Source organism: Branchiostoma floridae, chromosome 10 (genome assembly GCF_000003815.2).
Source record: "Branchiostoma floridae strain S238N-H82 chromosome 10, Bfl_VNyyK, whole genome shotgun sequence".
In the NCBI taxonomy this organism is placed as follows: Eukaryota; Metazoa; Chordata; class Leptocardii; order Amphioxiformes; family Branchiostomatidae; genus Branchiostoma; species Branchiostoma floridae.
Genome location: NC_049988.1, coordinates 17,471,795 through 17,498,811, shown reverse-complemented (window position 1 = coordinate 17,498,811; position 27,017 = coordinate 17,471,795). Strand labels below are relative to the sequence as shown.

General features: G+C 39.9%; 4 protein-coding genes, 1 long non-coding RNA gene and 3 other non-coding genes across 8 annotated transcripts in view; 5 read left to right on the top strand and 3 right to left on the bottom strand.

Moving 5' to 3' along the window:
- The window catches only part of LOC118424732 (asparagine synthetase [glutamine-hydrolyzing]-like), a gene marked incomplete in the record, with an annotated part of 12,230 nt that extends 7,483 nt beyond the window's left edge, over nucleotides 1–4,747 (bottom strand). Inside the window, 5 exon segments of the mRNA XM_035833453.1 lie at nucleotides 571–747; nucleotides 1,135–1,225; nucleotides 1,595–1,741; nucleotides 2,420–2,675; nucleotides 4,570–4,747. Of these exon segments, the coding sequence (XP_035689346.1) occupies nucleotides 571–747; nucleotides 1,135–1,225; nucleotides 1,595–1,741; nucleotides 2,420–2,668 (664 nt within the window).
- Nucleotides 4,748–5,120: 373 nt separating this feature from the next.
- Nucleotides 5,121–6,487, bottom strand: LOC118424755 (COMM domain-containing protein 4-like). Its single transcript, XM_035833489.1, has one exon. It carries the CDS (start codon nucleotides 6,397–6,399, stop codon nucleotides 5,797–5,799), a length of 603 nt encoding a protein of 200 aa, XP_035689382.1. The 5' UTR covers nucleotides 6,400–6,487; the 3' UTR covers nucleotides 5,121–5,796.
- Nucleotides 6,488–6,695: 208 nt separating this feature from the next.
- Nucleotides 6,696–11,060, top strand: LOC118424738 (vesicle-trafficking protein SEC22a-like). Its single transcript, XM_035833467.1, has 7 exons — nucleotides 6,696–6,812; nucleotides 7,451–7,677; nucleotides 8,343–8,506; nucleotides 9,351–9,533; nucleotides 9,885–10,000; nucleotides 10,220–10,288; nucleotides 10,827–11,060. The coding sequence occupies exons 2-7, from the start codon at nucleotides 7,502–7,504 to the stop codon at nucleotides 11,025–11,027; spliced, it is 909 nt and encodes a 302-aa protein (XP_035689360.1). The 5' UTR covers nucleotides 6,696–6,812; nucleotides 7,451–7,501; the 3' UTR covers nucleotides 11,028–11,060.
- Nucleotides 11,061–12,808: 1,748 nt separating this feature from the next.
- On the top strand, nucleotides 12,809–13,999 carry LOC118424778. Its single transcript, XR_004832239.1, has 2 exons — nucleotides 12,809–13,176; nucleotides 13,897–13,999. It is a non-coding gene; the product is annotated as an uncharacterized LOC118424778 (long non-coding RNA).
- Nucleotides 14,000–14,009: 10 nt separating this feature from the next.
- LOC118424996 (serine-rich adhesin for platelets-like) lies at nucleotides 14,010–19,650 on the top strand. Its single transcript, XM_035833810.1, has 6 exons — nucleotides 14,010–14,022; nucleotides 14,251–16,155; nucleotides 17,336–17,418; nucleotides 17,776–17,858; nucleotides 18,347–19,118; nucleotides 19,630–19,650. The coding sequence occupies exons 1-6, from the start codon at nucleotides 14,010–14,012 to the stop codon at nucleotides 19,648–19,650; spliced, it is 2,877 nt and encodes a 958-aa protein (XP_035689703.1).
- Nucleotides 19,651–22,066: 2,416 nt separating this feature from the next.
- Nucleotides 22,067–22,137, top strand: Trnag-ccc. The gene has a single exon. It is a non-coding gene; the product is annotated as a tRNA-Gly (tRNA).
- Nucleotides 22,138–23,912: 1,775 nt separating this feature from the next.
- On the bottom strand, nucleotides 23,913–23,986 carry Trnai-gau. The gene has a single exon. It is a non-coding gene; the product is annotated as a tRNA-Ile (tRNA).
- Nucleotides 23,987–26,445: 2,459 nt separating this feature from the next.
- On the top strand, nucleotides 26,446–26,519 carry Trnai-aau. Its single transcript has one exon. It is a non-coding gene; the product is annotated as a tRNA-Ile (tRNA).
- Nucleotides 26,520–27,017: the final 498 nt, after the last annotated feature.

Genomic DNA, 27,017 nt, shown 5'->3' with positions numbered 1-27,017 from the left:
ACAGCAACTTCAGTTTGTTTGTATTGCATGCATGGTCAACCACCCCTCGGCGTAACACACCTGGTTTGTACTGAACAGTACAAGCTGCATATCTGGACAGATTAATTTGATCTAGGAAGGACCCCTACTCTTTTCGATAAGTGCAACTTGGGTTCTTTCACATGCTCGAGGTGTGGCTGTCCTCAAATGCGGATGTGGCTATGAATCATAATATAGCATTTATATTCCGTATTTGCAAACATAACAGTTACTGTAAATGCATTTTTAAGTTCGCAGGGATTTATTTTTGCGGCAGCGGGAAAAAGGACTTTTCGCGGTGGTTTTAAGTTAGCGGTAGCACCATGCACTGTAGTCTCTTACTGCCATGGAAAAATGTTCGCAGTGGATTTAAGTTCGTGGTGAAGCAGCCACCACGAAAACCGCGAACATTAATCCATCGTGAAAGTTTCTGTATTTACAGTACTCAAGCAGTTCTATAGACTTTGGAAATGGTCAGATGTTTCGTGTAGTATTTATTACCTTTCATCAGTGACAAGAAATAGAATATTGTCCAAACAGTTTCACACTTACCCAGTGGCTTGACAAGAGCATCATATTTGGGCATGTCTCCGATCTTGTGGAACCTGGCGCATTCCTTCAAGGTGACCTTGCCGTTGGGGCTGAGGTCGTAGGTCTCGAAGTGACCCGGCGGGAAGGGGTCGATGTTGACCTCATGGTCGTCATGGCCGTGGCTCAGTCCCATCAAGCCTGTCGTAAACAAAACAAACAAACAATTAGTCATCTATTTATGTTTTCCTTAATCAGGTTGGGCCTGTTGGATAGAGGGACTCACCTTGCATATGGTAGGTCATGGGTTCAATCCCTGACCAAATCATACCAAAGATTTAATGGCATAGATTCTGCTTTATCTGTTTACCACTCAGCATATGGGCATCAAAACGTCAGCCAGTACCACTGCTACTACTACTACTACTACTACTACTACTACTACTATTACTACCTACTACTACCACTACCACTAGTACTAGTACTACTACAACTACTACTACAACAACTACTATTACTACCACCACTACTACTAGTACTACTACTACTACTACCACTGCTACTAGTACTACTACAGTCAGTGCTTACCCTTCGCCTCTGAGCAGACAGCCAGGAAGCCATCGTCCTTCAGCAGGCGAAACATGGGGCGGACTCCGTACGTGTCCCGTCCAAGGTACACCTGGAACAGGAATAAACTTGTTCAGATATTTTACCACAAGATTTGCCATATCTTTGCAATAGATTATCGCATAGCCATACCCACCTCCATTACAACATAGAAATGCAAAATAAAAACATAAAAATGCCAAAATTTGACAGACATGCAGCCACTCGCATTGTCTTATTGTTTGACCTGCTAATTGTGATAGACAATCAAACTTTGAAACAACATGAAGACTTTTTGCAATACCATATTTGTCCTACAAAGCAATAACTGTGATGATTATCGTACTAGTAGCTGACTTATCTAGCACCCTACAATCACAATTTTGTATGGTCTTCTCGGGCAGTTTTGACTGTATAGGATTTGATCACTACTAGTACTCACCCTCTTCTGCTGTGTGTCCAACAGAATGAAAGCGAAGACTCCATCCAGGTGTTTAGCAGCGAACTCAATCCCACCGTGCATGTACAGGCTGATGATGGCCTCACCGTCACAGTCAGTCTCGTAGTTAAACCCAAACTGCTCGGCCACCTGTGACATAACAGATAGTGAATAAGAGATGAGAGACTTCAATCCCCTTCTGCTTTGCCTCACTGTCATAGTTGTCACAGTCTCAGAGTTAAAGTCAAACTTGGTAGACTTGGAGAAAGACTTTGGTTGCGGATGGAAGGGGGTGCAACAGACAGCCACGGAAAAAAAATATGGACGACAATGGGGGCATACCACTGGCAAGAAGGGTAGAAGATAATGATGATGATGATGTACATGTTTCTCGCCAGTATTTTTCACAGTGTAGAAGGCATCTTAGGCAACCTCCTACTAGAAAAGTGCATCTTAAAACCCTTAGAAACAGTACTCTGAACTGTGTTGGCGAGGACTCTGATGTTAGAGAGATTTTACATCTTTGTGTGTTATGGTAGTTAAAAAAAAGAACCTTACTACTAACCAGGGCTGTCTCCAGCTTTAAATTTTTTTCTGTCCCTCTCATTGTTTGGGAGCTCATGATGTAAAACTGTCCTTTTAAGCTTTATATGAAAACACATTTTCATCAATTGTATGTACTGAAGTTCAGATTTTAAGGACGGAATTTTTGTCTGTCCCAACAAGCAAATTTCTGTCCCAGGATGGAGGGAACAGTCCTGGAGACTGTGAGTCCTGCTACTAACCTACTAACCCGAAGAAGCTATTCAGATCCAAATTCCAACTCACCCGTCTGTAGTTGTAGATCTCTCCGTTGTAGCACAGCCATATTTGGGGGTATCTGTGGACTCTCATTGGCTGCATGCCGTAGGTGTCGCCCACGATGGCCAATCGGTGGAAGCCAAAGCAGCAGTTCTTGAAGTGGTTGATGTTCTCGAGGCGGAAGCAGTCGGGGCCGCGGTGGCCGATCCGGAGAGCACTCGCGCACTGCTTGGACACGTCATCGTCACTGCCGAATATCGCCCATATGCCACACATGTTGGACCTGCAGAGTGAAGATAGCAGTTTATTCAACATTGCAAATTCACATATACTTTAGCATACAGACAGAGATAGAGACACTGTCTTAAAAATGTTGTTTGGTAGCCTTCGCTGACCTAATTATTTTAGGTTTTACCCCAGCTAGTTGATTGGGCCTCGTAGTGGCAAAAAAATAGCTGGTCAAAAAAGCAAATTTAGTTCATATTCGATATTGTCAATGTGTATCTTGTGGTGTATGCACACAATTTTATGATCATAATATTTTCTACAACCTCAATTTCAATTCGTTTATACTATCGATGGTTCATATCAGCCTATATAAAGAGCTCAGAATCTTTATCTAAGATTAATATGACCTTATACCAGTTGACGGAAGCAATTGCATATTTCATCCTTTTAAAGATAGATATTCCTTGATAAATCACAAGTGCCAGTGCGTTTTCCTAACCACATGGAGGCTGGCATGTCTGGAATTTAGGCCAAGAGAGGCAATGACTTCCCTTGACCCCAATCCCAACCCAACTTTTTTGCACACATTCTATTTGTCATTTGTTGTGGCATCAAAAGGTTTCATTGTTTGTTTATGTAAACAAATGATGATGATAACTAACGCTAGTTCACCTTTATCTGCAGGGTAGCCTAACGTTATATTTATTGTATCAAAAAGTAATAGGGATATTAAGTTCACAGATAGTTTGAATTTGAACTTTAAAACTACTGTCAGTCGGTCGACTTAGAATCCCCATATCATCATCATCATCATCAGTCACTGTATTCTGCATCTAAAGTCTTTGGAAAGTCCTATAGCTGCATTCAGTCTTTCTTCATATCCCTAGGGTATATGGGGATATGAAACAAGACTGAATGCAGCTATAGGACTTTCCAAAGACTATATATAGAGTAGAGTAGAGTTCTTCAGTAAGGTAGGAGTCTCGCTCCATTTGGTCAGCATACAGACATAGTTGGTTTGTGGGGTTTGTCCAGAGCTTTATAGTTAAACATGATGGGATGATCTTCCATGGCCCTATCTAGCCTATATAGGTTATTCCAGTGATAAAGGTGAACTAGCCTTATCATTAACTATCATTAACTATTATTAACCAGTGAATGATGCAAGACAAGCTGACGCAACAGTTGTAGGTCATGGAGGGGGCGGGGTCATATCTAGGCTATCAGGCGGCGGGGCGTGTCAATCAAACTGTTGATGAAACTGACTTGAGCTGACCTACCTATGAACCCTTAGACTTTAACCTAACATACTGCAGACCTTTATCCTATTTCTTTCATGAATAAGAGGTTCAAACCTTTGCACAACAGTTGTTGTCAGAAAGAATTAAAAATCGAGCGAAAGTTGGGGATAGAAATCATCGTTACGCTTGACCATGTGCACAGAAAGGTCTTGCTGCATGCTGGACCAAAATAGCCCCGGACACATGTTGTTTTCGTTAGATCAGACGATAAGGAACGTTAGTTAAAAGATCTGTTACATCAGCAACGCTTTCAAACGTGGACTGAGAACTTAACTTCCGAATAATTTCTGAGAAGGCTTGTTTTTGTTCATCAAGAGTGTTTACCACCATGCTTGTGCACCACCAAAACAAAACAACGCCCATAATCTTTTAGGTGAAACATATTTTATATTCTTGAGGTAGATACAGAAATACCAAGCTGTAATACGTAATTAGGAGCATGGTACATGGACAGTTTTTAGTTCAGTGTAAGTGCAGCATATTGAACATAGAAAATGATGCAACCAACCACACATGCCAATAGTGCCACATGGCAACTGCCGTGGGCATGCAAGTCTAAACAGCAGCGAAATTTTCAAAGGGAACCCGCACATTCGATGCTAGAAAATTATTCTAGTAGGAAATATTGGCATAAGATCAAGAAAATACCTGTGATGTTTCGTTGAAGACAACTAAAGCCAGAAAACACCGCAACAAAGCGCTTAAAAGCAGATAGACAAGAAGTTGCTTCCCTTCTCTCACTAGGCCACGCTACGGGCTTCCCTGATCGGGAATTTAATCGGGTAGCCAATCAGATCGCTCCAGTAATGATCACTTTACCTTTTCAGCCAATCAGCAGTTGAGAAAATGGGGCCTGGCATGTCAGCCTCTGTTCACGTGATTTGGGTCTATCCACTGTAATATAGGGGTGGCATAATGTGTATTTTGTAAGTCGTACCTGTTTGTATATACCCATATACATTGTACTGAACCTCTATTTATATCAACGCTTCTTATAAAACATGAATATAACCATCCTCAATCTTTATTTCAGAACGTCAGTTCTTTCATCATAAAACTCATTTCATATATGCCTCCCATGATAGAAATCTACTCTCCCAGGTGAAAGCAACAGGCTATGTCAATGTAAACCTAATGGTATGGTAGGACCTAATTTTCGAAAAGGAAGAGAAATGAGACAAGTGTACATACATCAATGTACCAAAAAAAGTCCAGTTTATTAACTGCAGGAAAGTCATTTCATGGTAGATCTGCCTAGTTACATGTACATGTACATGTAATAGTAATAATTGTAATACTCATCATCATTGATATTTCAGCACAATTAAAGTTTGAAATGTAACATCTCACATACACGTCTATGGCTTGGCACATAAAACATCTATTGATACAAGGTTCAAATTCGATATCTTTTAATTTTTGTTTGTAAATCATACCATTTGGTCGGTCTGCTATGAACAAAAATTGGGTTTTCCTCAGTCATATTTATAATGTTAAACCTGTTTTCACAAAAATCCTTTCATACCATCATACAGGTAATAAGATGCACAAGATAGCAATTACCCAGACCAAAATCTATCCAGTTGCTTGAGTATTTGCTATCTTGAACATTTCACAGCTGGAAGTTGAAACTCATTGAAAAAATCTTATTTTCAACCGCTTTGCTTTTTCTCAAAGTCTCTCTTGCTTTGAAAATGACGAAATTGGTTCCTTTGTTGAATACAGCAGATACACTGTGTTTCAAATGTTTAGCCACAGCGAATGCTGTAGGGCTGATATCAATTAGAATTTTACCATCGTCGATATTGATCAAAGGAGGTCATATATAACGGTGTTTCAGCTTTCTCATAACAGTTTTCCATTCAAGGCCCAAGGTTACAAGGCCAGTCCTCCCATGACTTGGTGTGCCTGCTTCAGTTCACTCAGAAACAACCTGAACTTGTCTGCGGTCATGTTGAACGAATGTGGCGTGACGTCTCCCGTGTCCGGGTTTCGAACCCTAAACCTCAGCTGCACCATCGGTTCCTGCACCTCCTGTAACTCGCTCGAGCTCAGGATGTAGTCCACCCGCCATTCTGCGGACTCGAGCTGGGACAGTTTCAGACTCTGTCGCATGAACTGCGCCTGTAGGTTGCTCAAGTTGTCCGCGTAGGTCTTACACAGCGAACTGGAATGCTCCTTTGGTAAGCCAAGCTGCTGTAGCTCGTTGCTTAGAGACTCGCCGTCGACTTGGTACTTCGCTGCACTCGATAGGATGAAAGACAAAGCAGCAATACTGGCTTTCACATCTCCTGCCTCGTATTTAGCATCTGCTGTGAGCTTGTGGACTTTGTCATAGTCTATGGACTGTCCAAGCAAGTCTTTGACCACTTGGACACAAAGAAGCTTCATTTTCACAGAGGTCAGTTTGGAGAGGATGCTGATTTCGGCCAAGACCCAGTCTGGGCAGTCCAGCTCCCCACAGAAACGGAACCTCATGCTGAATGGTGCAGTGTTGGTCCTTTTTCTTCAAGAAATGTTAGGATATGTTGATGCCTGGCAGTCAGATCAGGAAGTCACCAAAGATAGTCATGTGATATGGAAGTGACCATTACAAATCAGGTATGTTCAAAAATTTTATTTTCAACTACAAATTATAAAATAGGCCATAATGTCGAATCTTTGTCCTGAAAATAGATGTTATATAAAGTAAATAATTATTATATTTCATTCAGTACTAAAGTATTTATGATCATTTACGATCATTTGTTTTTGGACCACCCCTATATATTAGTCAGAACTTCCAGTCTGAGCGTTAGTGCGCATGCTTAGTACACGCGGCCAACATGGCGGATGGATTGAAAAAAGTTTGAGGCGTTTTATATTTTCGTGTTTTCTCGGCGACTTTCCAGGTAAAATTCACACTATATTTTATATTTTGTGGTAGGAGAAGCAAGGATAATGAATACTGTTCACGTACATGTAAAACTGGTGTGAGAATTTTGCTTAGAATGCCTGCTAAACGATCTTTTCACTTCAAAATATTGGACTAAATTTTTTATTTTGTTAGCTACCTGTTTGCGTATTTCACCGGTTCAATATTCCTGTAGATGCAAAATATCTTAACGATGAACAATGATAACTCGACATAGACGATACCTTGAAGCTAGATGATTTTGCCAGGTTTTGATCAGGAGCGATTGTTCAAACGCTTGGATGTTGTCTACAAAAAAGAGGGGCGTGGTTTTCCCCAGCTGGATTTTCACACCGTTTAATCAAAATGTCTGAAACAATTGCAATAAGCTCAACTCGATATCCTCTAAAAGAAAGCAATATTCATGTTGTTTTCCACTGTGAATACTAGTACTTGTTGTCTGAGTGAGACTAAGACAGATAAAAAATTCTCGCGCATTGTTCACTATATAGCGTTGTAGTTTATAAATAACGGTTTACTTGTATAGTGGATACTGGTAACTAGCTATCTGGTCCCTCTTATTTGTCCCAGGTAACTCATTTAATGTTTATTTTCTCTTTTTGTGTCCACTTTTAGGTAGTGTAGCATCCAGTCTCCAGTTTGTTTCTCTTCACACCAAAGACAATCATGGTCATCTCAGCAACAATATACCGATGGCGAGACGGTCTTCCCCTCTCCGCATCTACAGACTTCGATCCCAGTCCAGACCTGCAGAACTGCAAGAAAACCGCCAAGATTATGTCCAAGAAGCTGAATCAGTTTCCGGACAGATGTGTTGCAAAGATGGACGGCTACTGTATTTAGTGAGTATCAATTTTTTTTTATTTTCAGACAAGAATGACAGAAAACATAATTGTGAAGGGGACAAACAATAAAGAATCTTTACTGTACAAAAAAACGAAGGCTGTAACAATTGCAAAACTACATTTTGTTATTATTCCTCAACAAGTTAGTATTTCCTCCATTTTGGAACCTTTGTTGAGAGGGTTTCTGGTTTGTTGAAACAAGCCTGGGAACATACACTACACATACAGCTGAATGGACAAGTACTAAAGTAAACATGCTGTAAAATAATACTCTACTCATTTACTGTAATATCTCTTATTCATGTAACTCTAAACATTTAGCATACCCATACCATATGAGCTGATGGCTTGATGGCCATAAGTATAACGTCTGCTTAGCTGTGCAAAGGTTCTTTCCAAAAAATGATCATCAATGTTAGTAGTTACGTAGTTCTGTTTTTATAATCAAATGTACCTTGCCATCAAATGTTACTATCCATATGGCCATATTTCAAGTTCAAAGTAGCTGTCTCAAATTACACAAAATTCAAAGTCTTCAAAGCTTTTCAAACTTGTAGGTCTTAGTGAAAGAAATATAATAGTTCTTATTTTGACAAAATTGGACATACCAAGAGTACATACCATTAGAGAGTTAACTGACTTTGAGCTTTTCTGTTTCCCAGTTTCATCTCCTCTCCCACGGTGACCTACCTGACCTTGTGTCACCATGACTACCCGGCCGTGCTGGCCTTCTGTTTCCTGGATGAGCTACAGAAGGAGTTCATCACGACCTACGACCCCGAGAAAGTAGAGAAGGCTGTCAGACCGTTCTCCTTTATTGAGTTTGGTAAGTATATGAGGTCTTTTTTGGCCTGGCGTACCTCCCTGTCATATTAGCCACACGCCCACACCGTGATGTGCATCATTCACCCGGATGGGAGACCTGGCACATTCCCATCTTCGTTATACTAGTATTTAGCTGTAAGTAAGGGTAGGTACCCCGTAAGGGGTAGTAGAACCCCAATGGCACGGTATAACACTGTATCGCTCTCTCTTGGGATGTAGGTACTGGTGATCTTATTGAAAATAACAATTTTCATTGTATAAACTATCATTGTAAATGTAATGAAGTTGATTTTTTGGGTTCAGACAACAGTATACAGAAGACAAAGATACAACCCCAGACTTCCACTGTGATGATTTCCCTAATACCTAACATTAAACAGAATAGAACTATTTGAATAGCTAGAATGTTTACAAAAAGTTGTTTTAACAGTTCTTTTTTTTCTTGTTGTTCAGACAACAGTATACAGAAGACGAAGCAGAGGTACAACAACCCCAGACTCCCACTGTGATACCTAACAGGATAGAGCTATTTGAATCACTGGAATGTTTAGAAAAAGTCAGATAAACAGTTTTTTGTTTTGTTAAGACAACAGTATACAGAAGACGAAGCAGAGGTACAACAGCCCCAGACTCCCACTGTGATACCTAACAGGATAGAGCTATTTGAATCACTGGAATGTTTAGAAAAAGTCACATAAACAGTTTTTTGTTTTGTTCGGACAACAGTATACAGAAGACAAAGCAGAGGTACAACAACCCCAGACTTCGACTGTGATGATTTTCCTAATAGGTAACAGGAAAGCTATCAGAAAGTCACATAAACTGTTTGTTGTTTTGTTTTGTAGACAACAGTATACAGAAGACGAAGCAGAGGTACAACAACCCCAGAACCCTGACCACCAGGATGAACCTGACAGCCATGAGTCAGGAGGTGAAACTGAGACCCCCCCACCACATCCACCCCTCAGATCTGGGGCCGATTGTACCGGAAACACCTCCCCAACAGAACCACGTACACAGGCAGAACGGTGGGTTGTACTTTGATACAGGTACTTAGAAGAAACTATTGAAAAGTCTTCATTTCCTGTTCATGTTGGTAAATATAAACACAGAATTGCTAAGGCCAAAAGTGATCTGGAGAAAGATGTGGGTCACATTTCATCTGAAATTAGGTAGCGGTCAAGATGAAAACTGTGAACTGGAGGCAAAAGTAGCATGTACATGTACATTCACTCCCTGAAACTGTTGGTAGTAAAGTACAGACTCTGCTTTCAAAGTAACATTTCATCATTATGTTTTACAGTCTGAGAACCAACAAATAGATTTTGTGACAATTGCAAAAAAAAAGAAGTTAACAGTCACTGTACCCTATTCCCCAGGCCCCAGAAGAAGGCTGATGCCGATTGGCTGGCTGGGGTTCCTGTCCCTGGTGCTGAACATCCTGTGTGGAGCCCTCAACCTGGCCAGGGGCATTCACATAATCAACGATGTGGACGTGAGTTTGTATATCAGTCAATGTGACATCAAATGTTAACGGTTTGATTGAAAAATCTTAACAATTCTATTGCATTATGTGACTTACACCATGACATTACCGTACTAAACATGATTTATATTAGGCCATGTTGATTTGATTTTAAAAATTTGGATGACACATCTGCGAATCCAGAAACTGATGCAATTGTTCGAGTAAAAAAAATTTTTTCTTCCACAGAATTTCAGTGATTATGACAACTACGCAATAGCAAACTTTTGGATAGCCTGTGGACTGTGCTTCATACAGGTAAGGGCAATTTATAGGATTTGAACTCACTACTCGTTCAGATTCAGAGTATTATATGAAAACTGCTATATCTTCAAGCCTTCAAAACCAATATACACCGCTATCACTCACACTCACTCACTCTCTGGTTTAACATCTGTTGTTCCCCATCCTGTGGGGGTTAGACGTGCTTGCATGTAGATGAAGGGGCTTGATGGCAGCTGGCCAGCATCCTCTGTCACTTGGGTTGATACTGTGTAGATTGAGAAAGTCAACATAGTTCACTGCCTAGAGGTGGTCAAATGGCCGTACATTGAATTAATCCCTTCAGAAAAAATCTTAACGATTTCTCTAATCATGTTCTCACTCTCCCCAGTGCTACCTGCTGTTGTTCATTAAATTCAAACACTCCCATATATAGGTGTGAACAAAAGGAAAAGAAAGATTTGAACAACTTAGAGTTCATTGCCTAGAGGTCACAGTCAAATGGCCTTACATTGACCTTGCCCTTAGAAAATATCACTACCGTTTTTCTAATCATACTCTTAATCTCCCCCAGTGCTACCTGCTGTTGTTCAACATGGTGTGGCGGAACATCGCAGCCTGTGTGTCGTGTGTCGGCGTGTTCCTCTGTAACCTCCAGCTGATGGAGCTACGGAACATGTACCAGATCGCGTTCCACGTGGCCGTGTCGGTCTTTGCCGTTTCGCAGATAATGCTGAGAAAAACACGAGAAAAACCGCCAGACTATAATGTTTAGAGAAGACATTTTTGTACAATTTTTTTATCTTATTGATGAAATTACATAATTAACGTTATGTACTTTATATCCTTTTAGAAATTGATACATCATGACAAAAGTCATTTTTTGAGATCAAGGCTTTTGATTTTAAAAATCCCTTGTAATCTTCTTTAGCAAACATTCCTTATTTTAGTGTATATACTCTTGTATATAGCTCTACATAGAGTGCCTGTATTATAAAGAAAAATTACCCTCCGTTTTATTAGATTTTCTGCCAAACTTTTTTAATTTTGCATTTTGCAATTATTAGTATAATAGAGCAATTTCAGGTGAGAATCTAGTAATAATAAAACATACTAGTATATTTACAGTAGGTCTTGTTGTTGGTGAGCTTTGTAATGGGCTATAGTCTGTAATTGTTAGAAATGAGGAACCCAAATTTTACAATTTGAAATCATGTCATCCTAGTGAAGATTTTGAATGGTGATATTGTAATATAAACTTTTGTAAGGCTTTTCTGAATATGATATGTAAAAAAAATAGTCCTCATTTGCTGTACAGATATATTTATTTTTGCTATGATTTTATAAAAATGTGCATTATTATGATAGAAGATTTAGAAATGTGTTTATAGTTTTGAATAAGGAAATGTAACCACAAATGGGCTATCATTTTTGAACATTCTAAATGATCTTTTAATGCCAAACGTTTTGTCATTAAGTCAAATCAACTTAGTGGGTGTACAATTTTACACATTTGGATTTTCCAACAGCATATCAACAATTTTGATTTGTGTGGCACAGTGTGGGTTGGGTGATAAGTCATGTCAAGTCTTTCAATGCACAGTATTTTGTGTAACATGTAAAGATTGCATGTTCTCAGATATGCCTGTGCTGGTACATTGTAATGAAGAGTACCAAAGGGTGGGGTGTGCACTTATTCAGAAATATGGGTTCATATTTATGTATTTATGGGCCATTGTGTTGGTCCAGGAAACAAAGGTACTGGGTTTGAATCCCTTGACCGATTGTGCCCTTTGGAAAAGTCACTTCCTCACTCCACCCAGGTTTCAGATGGGTAGCTGACTTTTGTTAGGGAAATAAAAGGTGGTGGAAGGAGAGGGATGGGCTCCGCCTTCCAATACTGTGCCGTAGACACACTGGGTAACAGCCCACTGCCCCTTTACAGTGAGGTGTGCTGTTATTAGTAAAAAAAGCTCATTGAAGGCAGACTCAAAGTTGATACAGTTGATAGTATCAATATTTAAATTACAGTGGAATAAAATATTGCTATTGACAACTGCATGAGTGCCTTAATTTTTTTATTAGTCGCCATAGATTGCCAGGAATATTGTTTGAAAGTGTTTTTGAGGGGAAACAAAATGTTACACAACCAAAACTACTGGAGTAAAGTTGATAGTAAAAATGATTTTGTCTTCTCACATGTCTAAGCACTTTTTAGTTACTTAGGTCACACTGACTTGATTATATGGCTGACATTGATATCCGTGCACCCATCAATTTTCATTCCAACAAGATCAAGATATGAAAGAACAAAAATAAAGAATTTAAAGTTAACTGTTATGTTTTGTATCCCATGTTCTGTGTGGTCAGTCATTTATTCAACATTCCTGATTAATTCGATTTTAAAATGCATTGAATGAAGGCCACTTTTCTTTGCCCAAATTGTTTTTAACGCTTGCATCAGTTTTAGGGTTCCCAATGATGTCTGCCATATATTTACTAGTAGCCACAGGGCCGTGCACCCCTTTGATACCAATGGTACGGTCTTGTAGGCGCCGCCATCTTGGACAGAAGATTTGCTTCGGACTGCAGTTGGTGAACTTTCGACAGAGTTTTGTGCCTAAGATTCACTCAAATTTGCCGTAGATCTATACGTGTAGACTAATTTTACACTCAAGTTTACGAGTTAGGTCAACATTTACATTACAAACGCGCCGAATGCCATTTCGTGGGTCGAAGAAATCTCTGACTGTCGTCTGCAAGGAAGTTTTTGGCGCGAAACTACCAACACAGCAGCGAACTTGAATTTGCCGTGTTGTGTTTGTTTTTGACTTGAGATTGTCAGTCATCAGAATAAGAAATGGAGAATTCTGCTGCTGGGAAAAGAAAACTGAGAAGACGCGGACAGAAACGGCCTTTGACAGGTGAGGTAGAATCTCTTGAGAAATTTAACAAACTCCATTTATCTTAAATTCATTTTGTTGGTATGTGTGAAAAACATTGCAGGTATGTAACGTTATATGTTTGAGGGGAGAGATTGTGATTCCGGAAAATCCTGGATTGTCCAAGAGTCCTACAATTTGGAGATCTCCTATGACAGATTGGAACTGGGATGTGTCCAAGGACAACCTGTGATCCTTTAACTACTCAAAGACTGGGTTAGGGCTAGTTGAGTTAGGTTATTAACCTAAGGCCATGTCGATTTGATAATATGGATGACAGGCACATTTCTGGGAACCCCCTAACTGATGCAAGAGTGCAAATAAAAAATCCTCCATCCCACCAACACCACCAAAAAAAAGTTGTCTTTTAATATGAAATCTTAGTGGTAAGGAAGGGTGACCAAAACAAACCATGACATCCTAGGTACGATGCACATGTAATCTTCATTTTTGTTGTTTCACTTCTTCCTTGATGGGATCGACTTTGGCATTCTATGACATTATTAACCATTTTCTGAAACTGTTTGGGGGCAATTTACGGCATATATTTCCTCATTTTACAGCTGCTTTGTATGATGTACAGTGATTTGGTTGAATGCTTTTTTATGTACTTGCTCAATATGGCAAGGGAATCTTTCTAAACTTGTCCAACCCTGGAATTTCTGATGCTCTTTTGAAAATGTCATGTTTTGTGTCACACAGAAGATGAAGACAATGGCAGTTGTACGTCAGTGAAGAAAAAACCCAACCATGACCCAAAAACATCTTCTTCCAACACTGAAGTGGACAAGAAAAGCAGGAAGACTAAAAGGAAGATGTCGACAAGGAGTAACAAGAAAGTTTGCTTGGAGGAGAATGATGCTGAAATCACAAAGGAAAACGCTCAGGGCTTGCAAAAAATAGATGATAGCAAAGAAAAGTGCAAGATTGAATATAACGCAGATAATGTTGACAAAGATGTTGACCAAATTGAAAGCATCATATTATGTGATAGAAATACAGAAACCAGAGAGGCAGTTGAAAATCAGACTACAAATGTTCACAAATCATCTTCAGTTCAAAAGGCTTCAGGGACAACTCCTTCCAGCAAGCAAGAGGCCAAGTATGTTCCTAAGTTTGGCAAGAAGACAAAGAAAAAGCAAGAAGGGGTGCAGGTAGCTGTACCAAAAGAGGAGAAACACTCAAACACTACTGCAAATGTTGATGGTGCTCAAGTTGCATCAAGTGGTGACAGCAGTCCAGTGCAAAAAGAAGAAGATGTAACAACCTTACCTGCAGTGTTGGATGAAGAAAAGAAGACCACATCAGAAAATGGGGTGGCAACAGAAACTACAAAAGTTGACACAGTGGAAACCTTCTCAACTGGAGGTACCAGTCTTACAAACAATCTAGTGCAGAAACAAGAAGATGTAACAACCTTACCTGCAGTGTTTGATGAAGAAAAGAAGACAACATTAGGAAATGGGGTGGCGGCAGAAACTACAAAAGTTGACACATTGGAAATCTTGTCTACTGAAGGTCTTACGAACAATCTAGTGAAGGAACAAGAAGATATAACAGCTAGATCTACAGCAGTCGCTGAAGAAAAGAAAGCCGTGTCAGGAAATAAGTTGTCTGCAGAAACTACAAAAGTTGACACAGTGGAATCCTTGTCAACTGAAGGTACCAGTCTTACTAAGAATCTACTGAAGGAACAAGAAGATGTGGCAACTACAAAAGTTGACACAGTGGAAATCTTGCCAACTAAAGAAACTAGTCTTACTAACAGTCTAGTGCAGAAACAAGAAGATATAACAACTACATCTTCAGCAGTCGATGAAGAAAAGACGACAGTATCACAAGATGTCTGCAGTCTAGTGCAGAAACAAGAAGATATAACAACTACATCTACAGCAGTCGATGAAGAAAAGACGACTGTATCACAAGATGAGGTGGTAATAGTGTCAATTGATATTGACCCAGTGGAAACCTTGTCAACTGACGCTACCCGTCATACTCACGGTCCAGTGCAGGAACAAGATGACGAAATAAGCACAGGCAACATCCTAGCTGAAGAAGATAAAGTATCAGACAACAAGGTGACAGATGCTGGGACTAATACATCAACTGAAAGTGTGAATCATACCAACAGTCAACGGCAAGAAGAAAACAAGAAAGATGTCACAAGTAGCATCATAGCTGATAACAAACACTCCCTAGTACTGGAAGCTAAAGTAGCAGTAAGCACTGCAAATACATGTGACATAGCAAATCAGCATACAAGTGGAGGTAGTGTTGTGTCAAGTGCCGTACAAGCAAGTGACATTAAAACAGTGACAGTGGCGACCGTTAAACCACAGAAGCAGGATGAGATTGAAACTGCCAAAGACACAAAAGCAACAGCTAGTTCTGCTGATGACCTGATCCCCCCAAACAGAGAGCTACAAATGGTTGAAGGAGCAAGTGATGGCATTTCAGCACCACTGAGAGAGCCTGACAACAACACTAGTGCAGCAGAAGAGAAAGTCATCACAACAGAGCACAAAGCTGTGCCAAGCAGTGAAATATCTTCAGTACCAGAGGTAGAGGTGGCCAGAGATGTTCTGTCCACCATCATTGAGAAAATAGTCTCTGAAAAGGCTGTGATCCATAGCAGTAATGACTCTACTACTGGAACAGATCTGTCCACTGAGTTGCAAAGAAAGGAAGAAAGGTCAGCGAGTGGACCTGGGACTGATTGTAATGGGGAAAGAATTGGACAGAATGATATATCTTCTTCTGATGCACAAGTAGCAGCTCCAGAAACAGTGTCCACTGAGTCACAAGTTAAGGAAGGAAGGTCCGGCGGAGGAGATGACAATGCCGAGAAGAAAGCTGGACAAAAGGATGAAGGTAGTCTGGATACACCTGTTCCTGACGCACAAGAAACAAGGGAAAGATCAAACTGTGCTGATGTAGCAGACCAGAATGCTCCACAACAAGGTATTACAGGTATTATGGTGGTAAACATCAAATAATCCTACGTTTTAAACCCTTGTTGGTGATCTTCACAAAATGTTCCATACTGATATATGGTGTTTTACTAATTTGGGTGCATAAACAAGCACTTAGAGAAATAACCAAAGCTGCCCATCTTTAAAATTGTATTACACATAAGGCCACGTTGATTTGATTATATGGATGACATCCGCGCTCGCACCAATTTTTGGCCATTTCCAAAAAAAAAAAAAGTTTTCGACCACACAATAAATTGTGCAAAGCAGCTGTAAAATGAGCACAAATATTCCGTAGATTAAAAAAAAAGTATCAGAAAACAGATAACTAATGCCATAGGATGCCAAAATGAATCTAATGTCAAAGAATAAGATGTGAAAGGACAGAAAGAAAAAATCTATTGTTGGTTGGGGGAGGTACCAGTACAGAAAATTCAGGTCCAGAGGATCATTTCCAGGTCCGGACATGAACCTGGACCTGATTGTCTGTGGAAACTTGAGAACTGGCAATACTCAAGACAATGGTAATTGGTCAATTTTGCTACAAAGGAATCTGTTTGGTGGATTATTGGACTCCCACTGCATTTTAAAATCCCATCTCCATGTAATAAAGGCTAACTGTCTCCGTACCTTTGACTGTAGAAACTTGGTGCAATTGACTATAAACTCTACTTGACTTCGTTCTTGTTGTCATCTTGGCCCCCCGGTTAGACCCCAAATGGCTGCCGACATAGTGTGTCCATTTTGTAATTGGCGAAACCTGTTCCTCTGGTTTTTTTTCAGGTCTGTTTTTTTTTTTTCGGATTGGTCCAAGAAGAAAAAAATGTTTTGCACCCATATGATGTACGGGTCCCTACACCTGACTGTTGGTATACCATACTATGTGTGTTTAGTCCTATGTTCAACCTTCCTGGCCACTTTGATTTCATACTGAAGGCAACTTTTTTTTTTTGCCAAACTTTTTTTTTATTCGCTCGCTCGCATCAGTTTTGGAGTTCCCGGAGGATGTCATCCATATAATCAAATCAACATGGCCTAAGTACAAGAAAAAATATGCATGAATTGTACAAAAATGTATTTGCAGTCCCTCTATAGGCAATAAGAATGTCTACTCACTCGTGAAAGTATTCTATAACAATCAATGTTGCCCTCTTCTAATTCTTTCTTAGGCTATGAACAAAATGATTGTGGCTCCACAGACAAGTCCAGGGAAACCAGCACAGCTGAACACTCAGACCAGGAGGATTCACAGGTTTTACTTTTCAGAAAAATTGATTTGCTTGCAGAAGGCAATTTTTTTACTTGTATCATCTTAAGATTAGATGGATGTGAAAAACACTGTCATGCCATTGTGTCAATGTAATTGTTCACTACCAGAACTTTAAATGACATATTCCCTTGCATTTTTACTTGCAGCAAGAAAATACTTTGATGTAACAATGCTTTAATTACAGTAACAAGGAGTTACGACTGGCACTGGGCAATAAGACCAATGAACTTGCCCAACCCTGTTGCAAGGCACAAGCCATTGCAAAGTTAAATTCATTTACTGTGACAGCATATACTGTATGATAGTTTTTCTAAATCCTGTGCCTTTCCCAATTCTCAGGGCCTGGACAACTTTATGGACAGCCTCTCCTCCTCCCAGCTGTACCAGATGGAACAAGAAGCTCTCACTACGGCTCAACAGATGTCAGTATATCATGCATTGTCTGTATCTTAAGATGCATTTTGACATTCCTGGTTAATCTCTAGACAGATCTTGCGATGGTTTAAGATAGTATCATAAGCTGGGGAAGGAGTTTAGCTGGCAGAGGAGTTTTATTCAACTGCGAAATAAAACTCCTTTTCCGGCTAAACTCCTTCCCCAGCCTATGATGCTCTTAAACCACTGCAAGATCTGCATGGAGATTAATTCCTGGTATCAGTATAGCCTTCTTTGCACACTTCGAGCAGGGCTGGCTTTTATTTTAAGGGGGCGCTTATTCGCTAGTTTCAAAGTTGGCTAAGGTTCTCCAATGCCGGGAAAGGGAGTTTGCAGAGGAAGGGATTTAGTCTAGAAAAGTATGTAAGCCACAGAACTTGGCGATGTGGTTTATTGTCTTTTTTTCTTTCAATATTTAAGATTGAATTGAATTAAGGTTGAATTTTTATTTCTTCCAATATTTGTTTCTCTGCAGAAATACAGTGAGACAGGAACCAGACGAGGGTGCAAGAAAGGCCATCCTCGGACTGACCTCTGACCTATCGTCCCTCAACAGAAGCGTGATGTCCGTCTGGAGAGAGTTCAATGCCCTACAAAAGAAGAGGCTCGCCAGAAAGAAAGAACAGGCTGCCAAAGCGTCCAGAGGCCATCCCAATGCTTTTCGTAATGACAGCGTTACGACAAAACCCGTGCAGAATGGACGCCGGGGAGGCAACGTGCGCACCCAAGTCGCTCAGCCAAACCCAAGCCCTATGAAGATTCGAAACGACAAGAAAGTTGTCTTCAGTCATATCGACCAGCAGAAGAAAACAGACCAGCATAACACCAGACCGATGTCTTTACAGGCTACAAACAATGGTCAATGGGGAAGCAATATTCGCACCCAAGTTGCTCAACAAAATCCTAGCCCTATGAAGATAAGAAACAACAACAAAGCCGTCTTCAACAAACTTGATCAGCAAAAGAAAATGGACCAGCACAAGATCCGACCCACGTCCTTGCAAGCTGTGAAGAACCGACAACAAGGCAGACTGCTCCCAATGCCAAAGCCAATGGGTAAACTCCCCTTTACCGGTACCACCACACACAGACAACCACCAAGAATACCAGGACCGTACCAAAATACTAACGCTTCCAGGGGGAACCAGCTTGTTCCACCCAACAGAAAGCCCCAAAATGGTTCGACCCCAACCAAGGCTAGCTCCTCCAGTAATTCTTTCAACTTCACCCCAACTAAACCAGCACAGGTTGGAAGCACCATGAAGATAGCTGGACTACAAGAAGCGCCATCTAGTAGAATTGGAGGGAGTCACAACTTGATGTCCTGTCCTTCTGTAAATCATAGAACCTTTGCAAGGTCGTGAAATGTTTGCGCTGGTTTCATGTTCGTTGCTCATTTTCTAGCATAGAGCTAACATGCACTCTGTCTTGAATTTGTTGTTATGTGAACTAGAAACACAGGAAACGCATTCTTTCCTCTCTAGCTACATTAGTCCCTACGAAATGTAGATGAATTTACAGTATGCTGGCATTAGATAAAGAAGGACTACATAAATAGAATATTGGATAAAGCTGTTACTTAAACTGTTCTGTTCATTCTTAATATCTGTTTTCTCATATTTTTCATAATCCACTTCAACAGATGCCACATTTCCTTTATTGAAGTTTATATATTTGGATAAAAGATTGTGGATTTGTAGACTTAGCATACACCCTATAGACCTAAGCTTTAAGATGTGTGTTCTGTTTTCTCATTAGGATTTCAAGTCTTGTTCGTGATACTCTTCAACAGATGTCACATTGCCTTTATTGAAGTTTATATGTACCGTATATTCTCGAATAAAGTACGCACCCCAATTAAAGTACGCACCCCTGATTTTGGACAAGTCTTAGACAGATCTTTGGGACTGAAAGGTAAAATGGAAAAACTCTAATAAAGTACGCACCCCTTCTCCACCAATTTTGAACAGACCTTAAACTGGATAAATTCAAATTTATGATGTTTTCCCCCAGTTATTTTGCATAAGATAACCTGGAGAATTGCCTACTGCAATTATAAAAATCACTGTGAACTGGTAGAAGAAATCAGGAAAAACTAGTTGTACAAGTCAAAGTCACTAACTCAAAAGGATTGTATGCAAATGCCAATCTTATGTAAATCATGTTTAGACAATTTCTTTGTTTCATGTTTAGACAACTACAAGACAACAACAATGTGCATGTTTTGAAAAATTACTAGAAGTGTAGCTCCACCTTGCTTTATTTTAGGCTTTTTTTACCATTTCTCTGTGCAGTGACCTCAAATAAAATACGCACCCCAACTTTGGCAACAACTTGTAGCACCTTTTCAATTTTGAAAAGTTAAAAAAGTGCGTACTTTATTCGAGAATATACGGTATACATGTATATGGATTAAGACTGGATTTGTTAATCCCTGTAGTCTTAATCTCTGAGATGCATGTTATGTTTTCTCATTAGAATTTCAAATCTTGTTCTTAATCCTCTACAATGGATGTCACATTCACTTAATTGACTGTATCTGTAAGTAAAGACCTGATGTTGTGTTGTCAATGTTGATGAGATGGTATTTGAAAGGACCTGGGCTATGATAGGGAAAATAGTGAATGCAATTAAGGAAATTATTCCATGGATTTTCTCATTGTCAAGTCAATGTTTCCCGGTGATCGCCAACCCTTTGAGAATACAAGGGGCTTTGTCAACAGTTCTGTGTTACTCCTTAACAGAATTTCTCATGATCAGGGCTAGGAAATAATGTTGTGTTTCTGATAATAGTTAGGGAAAATTAGGGTAGTATGAATGGATTTTTTTATAGATTCAGCCAAAGTGTGTAAAAAAAATGGTATTTTCAGTATCATATTGTAATCACACACATCGTCAGATATATGTCACACAAGCAGTGAAGCACAAGCATATCAACAAAATGAACAAAGAAGTACAATAATTTTATTATTATTGCATCCACTGTTCAAAGCCCTTATATCTATTAATAGTGTGAAATACAGAAAGTCTGTTTTGAATTTCATTATTTAGATGGTAGCTAGTAAAATATATGTCCTTGCCAGTAGCTGACAAAAAAGATAGGGTAGGAATTTTTTTGCTTGGGTCGATTGGGTTACTAAAAACACAACATTTTTTGCTAGTCCCTAGAATGTTTGATACAGTTTCTCTATCTTATGTCATCTTAATTAATGAATGTGTGCAAAAATATCTTAGAGTATCTATTTCTTCCTTTTTTCCCATGATAATATTTTGAAGTTTCCATTTCTAGTTGTTTGAATTTGTTCTTTCATTGTTGTTTGAAGTTATGTTCAAGGTTACCTGTAATGACAGGTGTGAGAGTTATTAGAGATAATTGCTGAAAAGTTGGACTCCCGAGACTTTCAAATGTTGAGTCTGATGTTTACTGACAGGATTTTGCTGTTCCGCAATGAACATTTAGAGATGTCTTTTCAATACATGTACTTATCTTCATGTTGACGTTGACTGTGAAGTTGTCTGTGAATCTCGTCATGGCATATATTTAACAGCTCACCGGCTCCTATACCGGAAAAGAATACCAAATACATGTACAAATTCAATTCAATCTCTACAACTGGATACTTAAAATAACGGGAATTTACTTCCAGGCATTTCGAGTGACATCCATCACTCTTCTTCAGCGTCACTAAAATGAACTGGCGGAACAATCGAAAATGAAGTACAGTTAAATAGAAAGACTGGTTAACCATGTCAATTGTAGAGATCGAATCGTATATGAATATTGTTTACCTGGATGTCTAACCTTCATAAACAAATACATGTACATGTTGCAAAACGGGAGTAAAACACCGAGAATGAGCCAGTCCTCGCATCTGCTTCAATAATAGATTTACAAAATGCCGGCGTTTGACATCTGCTTGGAGACTGGTCGAAAAGGAATCATCGGCCATTTTCCCCTACACCTTAAGTGCTTAGCACATCTATTAAAAGTATTATAAGCCAAAAAGCAAGCAACTTGTTTCAAATGGTATCCACTATCTTTCGTCAGTCACTCAGTGACACTGTTGAAGAGTGTTTCCAAAGTCATATTCATTTGCTTGAGTAACTGCTTCGCATCTTATTTATCTGGATGTCTAACCTTCATCGACGTAAAAGGATTATACGTTTTTTGAACATTGGAACTGACGTTCAAGGCGCGCCGCTGGTGTAGTGGTATCATGCAAGATTCCCATTCTTGCGACCCGGGTTCGATTCCCGGGCGGCGCAATAATTTTTTTCTCTCTCCACTTTTGCCACTTCGCTAAAAAAAGGTTTTTTACTCTTCAATCAGAGGTTAGGCTCTGGCTGTTTTTGACGTTTTTTTATGCCTTTAATAGGCCGGGAGACATCAAGATTTCAGTACAGAATAGAAAGCTCGATACAAATGACACAAAAACAGCAGGAGCCTAACCTATGCTTGGAGAGTACTCTTTTGTACGTTTCAGGGCCCACCCTTTTCTGTCTCCATTTTTCACTCCCATTTTAATAGTTCTACGCTAAAAATGCACTTCTTTTTCTTTTATAATCTTCAAGCAGAGGTTAGGCTGTTCATGGTTTGACGTTTTCAGGCCTCAAGTCGGGAGATTTCAGTAAAAAATAGAAAGCCCGATAAAAACGCTCAAAAAAAAAACAGCCGGAGCCTAACCTCGACTTGAAGAGTACTTCTTTTGTACGGAATTCAGCCTTTTCTGTCTCAATTTTTCACTCCCATTTAGTTCTACGCTAAAAAGGCACTTCTTTTATACGCTTCAATCATAGGTTAGGCTCCGACCGTTGTTTGATATTTTTAGCCTCAGGTCGGGAGATTTCAGTACAAAATAGAAAGCCCGATAAAAATGCCACAAAAAAACGCCAAAAACAGCCGGAGCCTAACCTCTGCTTGGAGAGTACTACACGTTTTCCTTTTGTACGTCTCAGGGCCCCACCCTTTTCCGTCTCAATTTTTCACTCCCATTTTCTCGCGCCCAACATTGACGAATTACATGATCAACGCACCACCTCCCGTTACCTTCAAATTTCTTTGACGTCCGTTTCTGGGTTTTCGAATCAATTTACTCTCCGAGCCGACGCCGTCTGAACGACTCGACTTCATTCATGATCAAGTCCTCTAGCGATGGTCTTTCGGATGGTATTTATTATCTCGTTAGTCGGTGTTTTATAAACATTTTCCTGTCAGGGGAAGGTTCCGATGATTTATGGCGCTGCGTAACGAGTTTCAACACTATTAAAACTTGACATTTTCACTTATCGAATTACGCTTTCTTTTTTACCGGCCTCTCGTATTGAAAAATATACATGAAGTAAGCATTTTGCTGTTTCACGTCGTTTTTTTCCTCATACATTTACCTTTACCTAGTCACATCCGGTCATGTCTGAGGGTCGGGGACTATGGTAGCGTCCAGTATCAGCCTCCTCCACTCCCTTCTGTCTCTGGCTCTGTGGGCGCACTCCATACTGACTTGATTATAAGAAGAATAAGAACTTAATTACGGGACAATTGTAACAGGTACAATGTATGGCAATCTGTGTATACAATGGAGTTGAACTATATGAGAGACATCCTTCGGGCGCCCTGAAACTGATGCGAGCGTGCGAAAAAAATGATTAATTGGGCAGTAAAGTCGCATGTATTATGAAATCTAATTCGTCAGGAAGGATGAACAAATGACTGAACACGGAACATTGTACACCAATAAACAAAAAGATAATCCTTTATTTTTGTTCTTTCACATTTTCTTCATTCTGTAGTACCCGTTCTCCGAATTCTTTTTAAAATGTACGATATACACGTATACATTTGCTCATTTACAGCTTGTTTGGACTATTAATTCTAGTGTCGTGGTCTTGTGGTGTTTTTTTTAATAAATGGATCAAAACGATGCGCGCGCGGATGTCATCCATAGTCCCTATCTATGCCATAAATCTATCATCATGTTGGTACATTTATGGAATAATTCTTGTGACTTTGGTTTTTGCGAAAAGTGTGGTAAAAAAGCAGAGGTTGGCCAGCACGGGGGTCGAACCCGCGACCTTCGCGTTATCAGCACGACGCTCTAACCAACTGAGCTAACCGGCCTGCACCTGTTACCATCGTTACAGAAGCTGCGCTAGAAATAAAACAGGGATAGATGAAAGGGACGGTCGGTTTGGCATAATTATTTGTATGCTAGTTGGAAGAAGAAGAAAAAACAGCGAGTCTTCCTTGCAGGTGGCGTTTCTGTGTTTGTTTAGCTTTTTAAAGTAAAACTCCCTTTCCCAGCATAAGGAACCTTAGTCCATGATGAAAATCGTCAATCAGCGTTTCCCCAAAAAATGATGACGCCGTTGATCCAGAAGTTTGTGGAGAAGGCTAGCTTCTTCCAACTTGCCAACTTAAAGTAGACGGTTCGCCTAAACTGTACTAATACCATTGGTCTTTTAAACATTTATTAAACTAGGAGGTTTGCTTGCACTTTGGTACTTTCCGAATTGATCTGCATAATTCACGACATTCACAATTTCCTATTACGGTCATTGTTATTTTCAGAGACAATTTTATAATGGTCAGTTTGTGATGATTGACAAAAGATCATTTGACATTGGCCAGCACGGGTGTCGAACCCGTGACGCTCTAACCAACAGAGCCTCTAACCGGCCTGCACCTGTTACAAGACAATTAACGGCCGTCATTTTCAGAGTTGACTGATTTCTTGCTTCTCTGTGCCTGTGTTTCCCATGCATATACACCATGCAGCTTTGTAGAAAGGGGGTGAAGTCTGCCATCTCAGAATACCTTGTTTTCAAACTTTGAATTAAATTATGAAATTTTCAAAACTTTTTGGTTTCAAGTCTGTTATCATTTAAAACTTCAACAGATGTAACAAAATACGAGAGCCCGCCCGTATCAGGCAAAACTTACGATATTGCATCTGGTATGTGTTTAAATTTTAGAAAAAAGAACCGTTTAAAATCAACGTGGAATTCCGACACAGGACAGAAAGAAAGGTGAAAGCTAATTTGGCCAACCCGACGGGAAACGAACCCGCGACCTTTAGGTCCGCAGTATGAAGCAGCCCGGGGGTTAGCGTTTTGTGATTGAACCTTGATTACGTCGCCACAGGTTCATATTGCAGACAAGCGAACTTGACCTTCAAGGTCTGACTGAGCCTACCGGCGAGTAATGTGGTCTTCAAGTAGACGTGTGAGCTGGATGAAAAGGAGAAGCCAAATAGAGACAAATATTAAGTTGCCATGGGATTTTAGTCTTTTGCAGTCTACCGACCAGTCAGTTAACTTCTAGGCCAATTAACTACTGGGCTTTTAAACCTAACTTGGCCAAAGTCCCCTACTACTATTCGGCAAGCCCGTAGTCTGGTAAAGACTACGAGTACTAGTAATATGTTGTCTGCTTGTGAGACGAGTTCGTTTGGGGCGTGGTCACACTTGACTTGATTTTGATGCTGTGTGAGTACTCTCTAAGCAGAGGCTAGGCGTCTTTTTCTAGGCGTGTTTTTATCAGGCTTTCTATCTTACCAGGTTTTCCCAAGGACGTTATATAACGTCCTTTGTTTCCTTTTTTTTATTTCTTCAGTCAAATTTAGTTAACTTAGTGTTTTCGCTTCCAGTTTTATGAAGAATCTCTGTTTTTCAATTGAAGTGAGCTGAGATCTTGTGAACTTGGAAAACATGTTTCGGGCTAAAATGGTAGTCACCGTAGTGTATTTTCTGTCCCGATGAAAAGAAACACTGACGTGCATTGTATTTTATGAAATTTTCATGAAACGTCAATACTGAGACGAACCGGAAGGTGGCGAAGCATAATAAGGGAAATTCAGCAAGCATTGCAACATCGTACATATAACATTTAGCCGATGACTTTGCTGTGGACAAGAGACATTTACTACTAATAATTAGTAGTACTAGTAACGTTACATGTCTCTACAACAAAGTCAGCGTCAAGACATCCCTTTTCCATAGCAAATGCTGAAACTGAATTTGTCCACGAAAACGATTTTTTGTGAAGCCGCTGGCCCCTTTCAGCGAGAAAGGGTGAGGTCGACGACACTCATTAAAGAAACTCCGAACCGATACCTTAATTGACTAGTCCCCACGTGTGCGCTATTAAGGTGTGTCAAGGTACACAGATCTGTAATTTGATCGCTAGAAAATCGCTACTACATATACGTGTAAAGATGTGAACGAGTGTCGCAAATTGTGATTACAGTATGTATTTGTTACATGTACAGACAACATTACGGACAGAATGACCGTTGCCCAACCCTTTGACACCGGATCATGCGAAGACAATTAATTGTTAAGCTATTGTTTACCTGGATACCTGTGACCGGAAGTCCAACGTATTGCGAAATTTCAAACTCTGTTCCATACTAAATCACAAAATGCATTTTTCTCCGACGTTCAGCACAACGTGTTATAATATTGGAACATGTGTATGTTAAAAGCAAGAAGTTAAAGGCGCGATTCGACTTATTAGCGAGTTTATAAATAGCCAGACGTACGGTCGACGGACGTTTTGCGGCGCTGGTAACCTCATCTGGCCGGTTAGCTCAGTTGGTTAGAGCGTCGTGCTAATAACGCGAATGTCGCGGGTTCGATCCCCGTACTGGCCAATTCGAACTGTTCACAGTTCTTTTTTGTCCCCAGTAACTTTTACTTTTAGCTAGTGCTATAAACATAAGTCTAAACCAGTTCTAGTATTTTTTTTTTAGTGAAAATAAGGCAAACTATATTTTTTTTCGTTGTTTGAACCGTAGGAAATGCTCAAATCGCCCTACAGGCCGATATTCATTACTATTCAAGCAGCGGTTCGGCCTGAAAACACGGACCAAAACGGCCGGAGCCGAACCCCTGCTTGAACGTTGAAGAATAGTTAATCATATAATTACAGATTACATCTTCTGCTTACGTCATAAAACCTATACATAACAGAAATATGGGATCCTTCGTCTTCTACTGTTTCAGAAAAAGCGCTCGGTCGCCGGAACCCAATAACGATGAATAAGAGCAAGCTTTTAGACTGGAATGGGCACATGATATACTTCTCTACCGATTCTTTTTCTGCCTATTTCACGTTAACTGCAATTAGCAATCGCAATTTCCAAATAAAC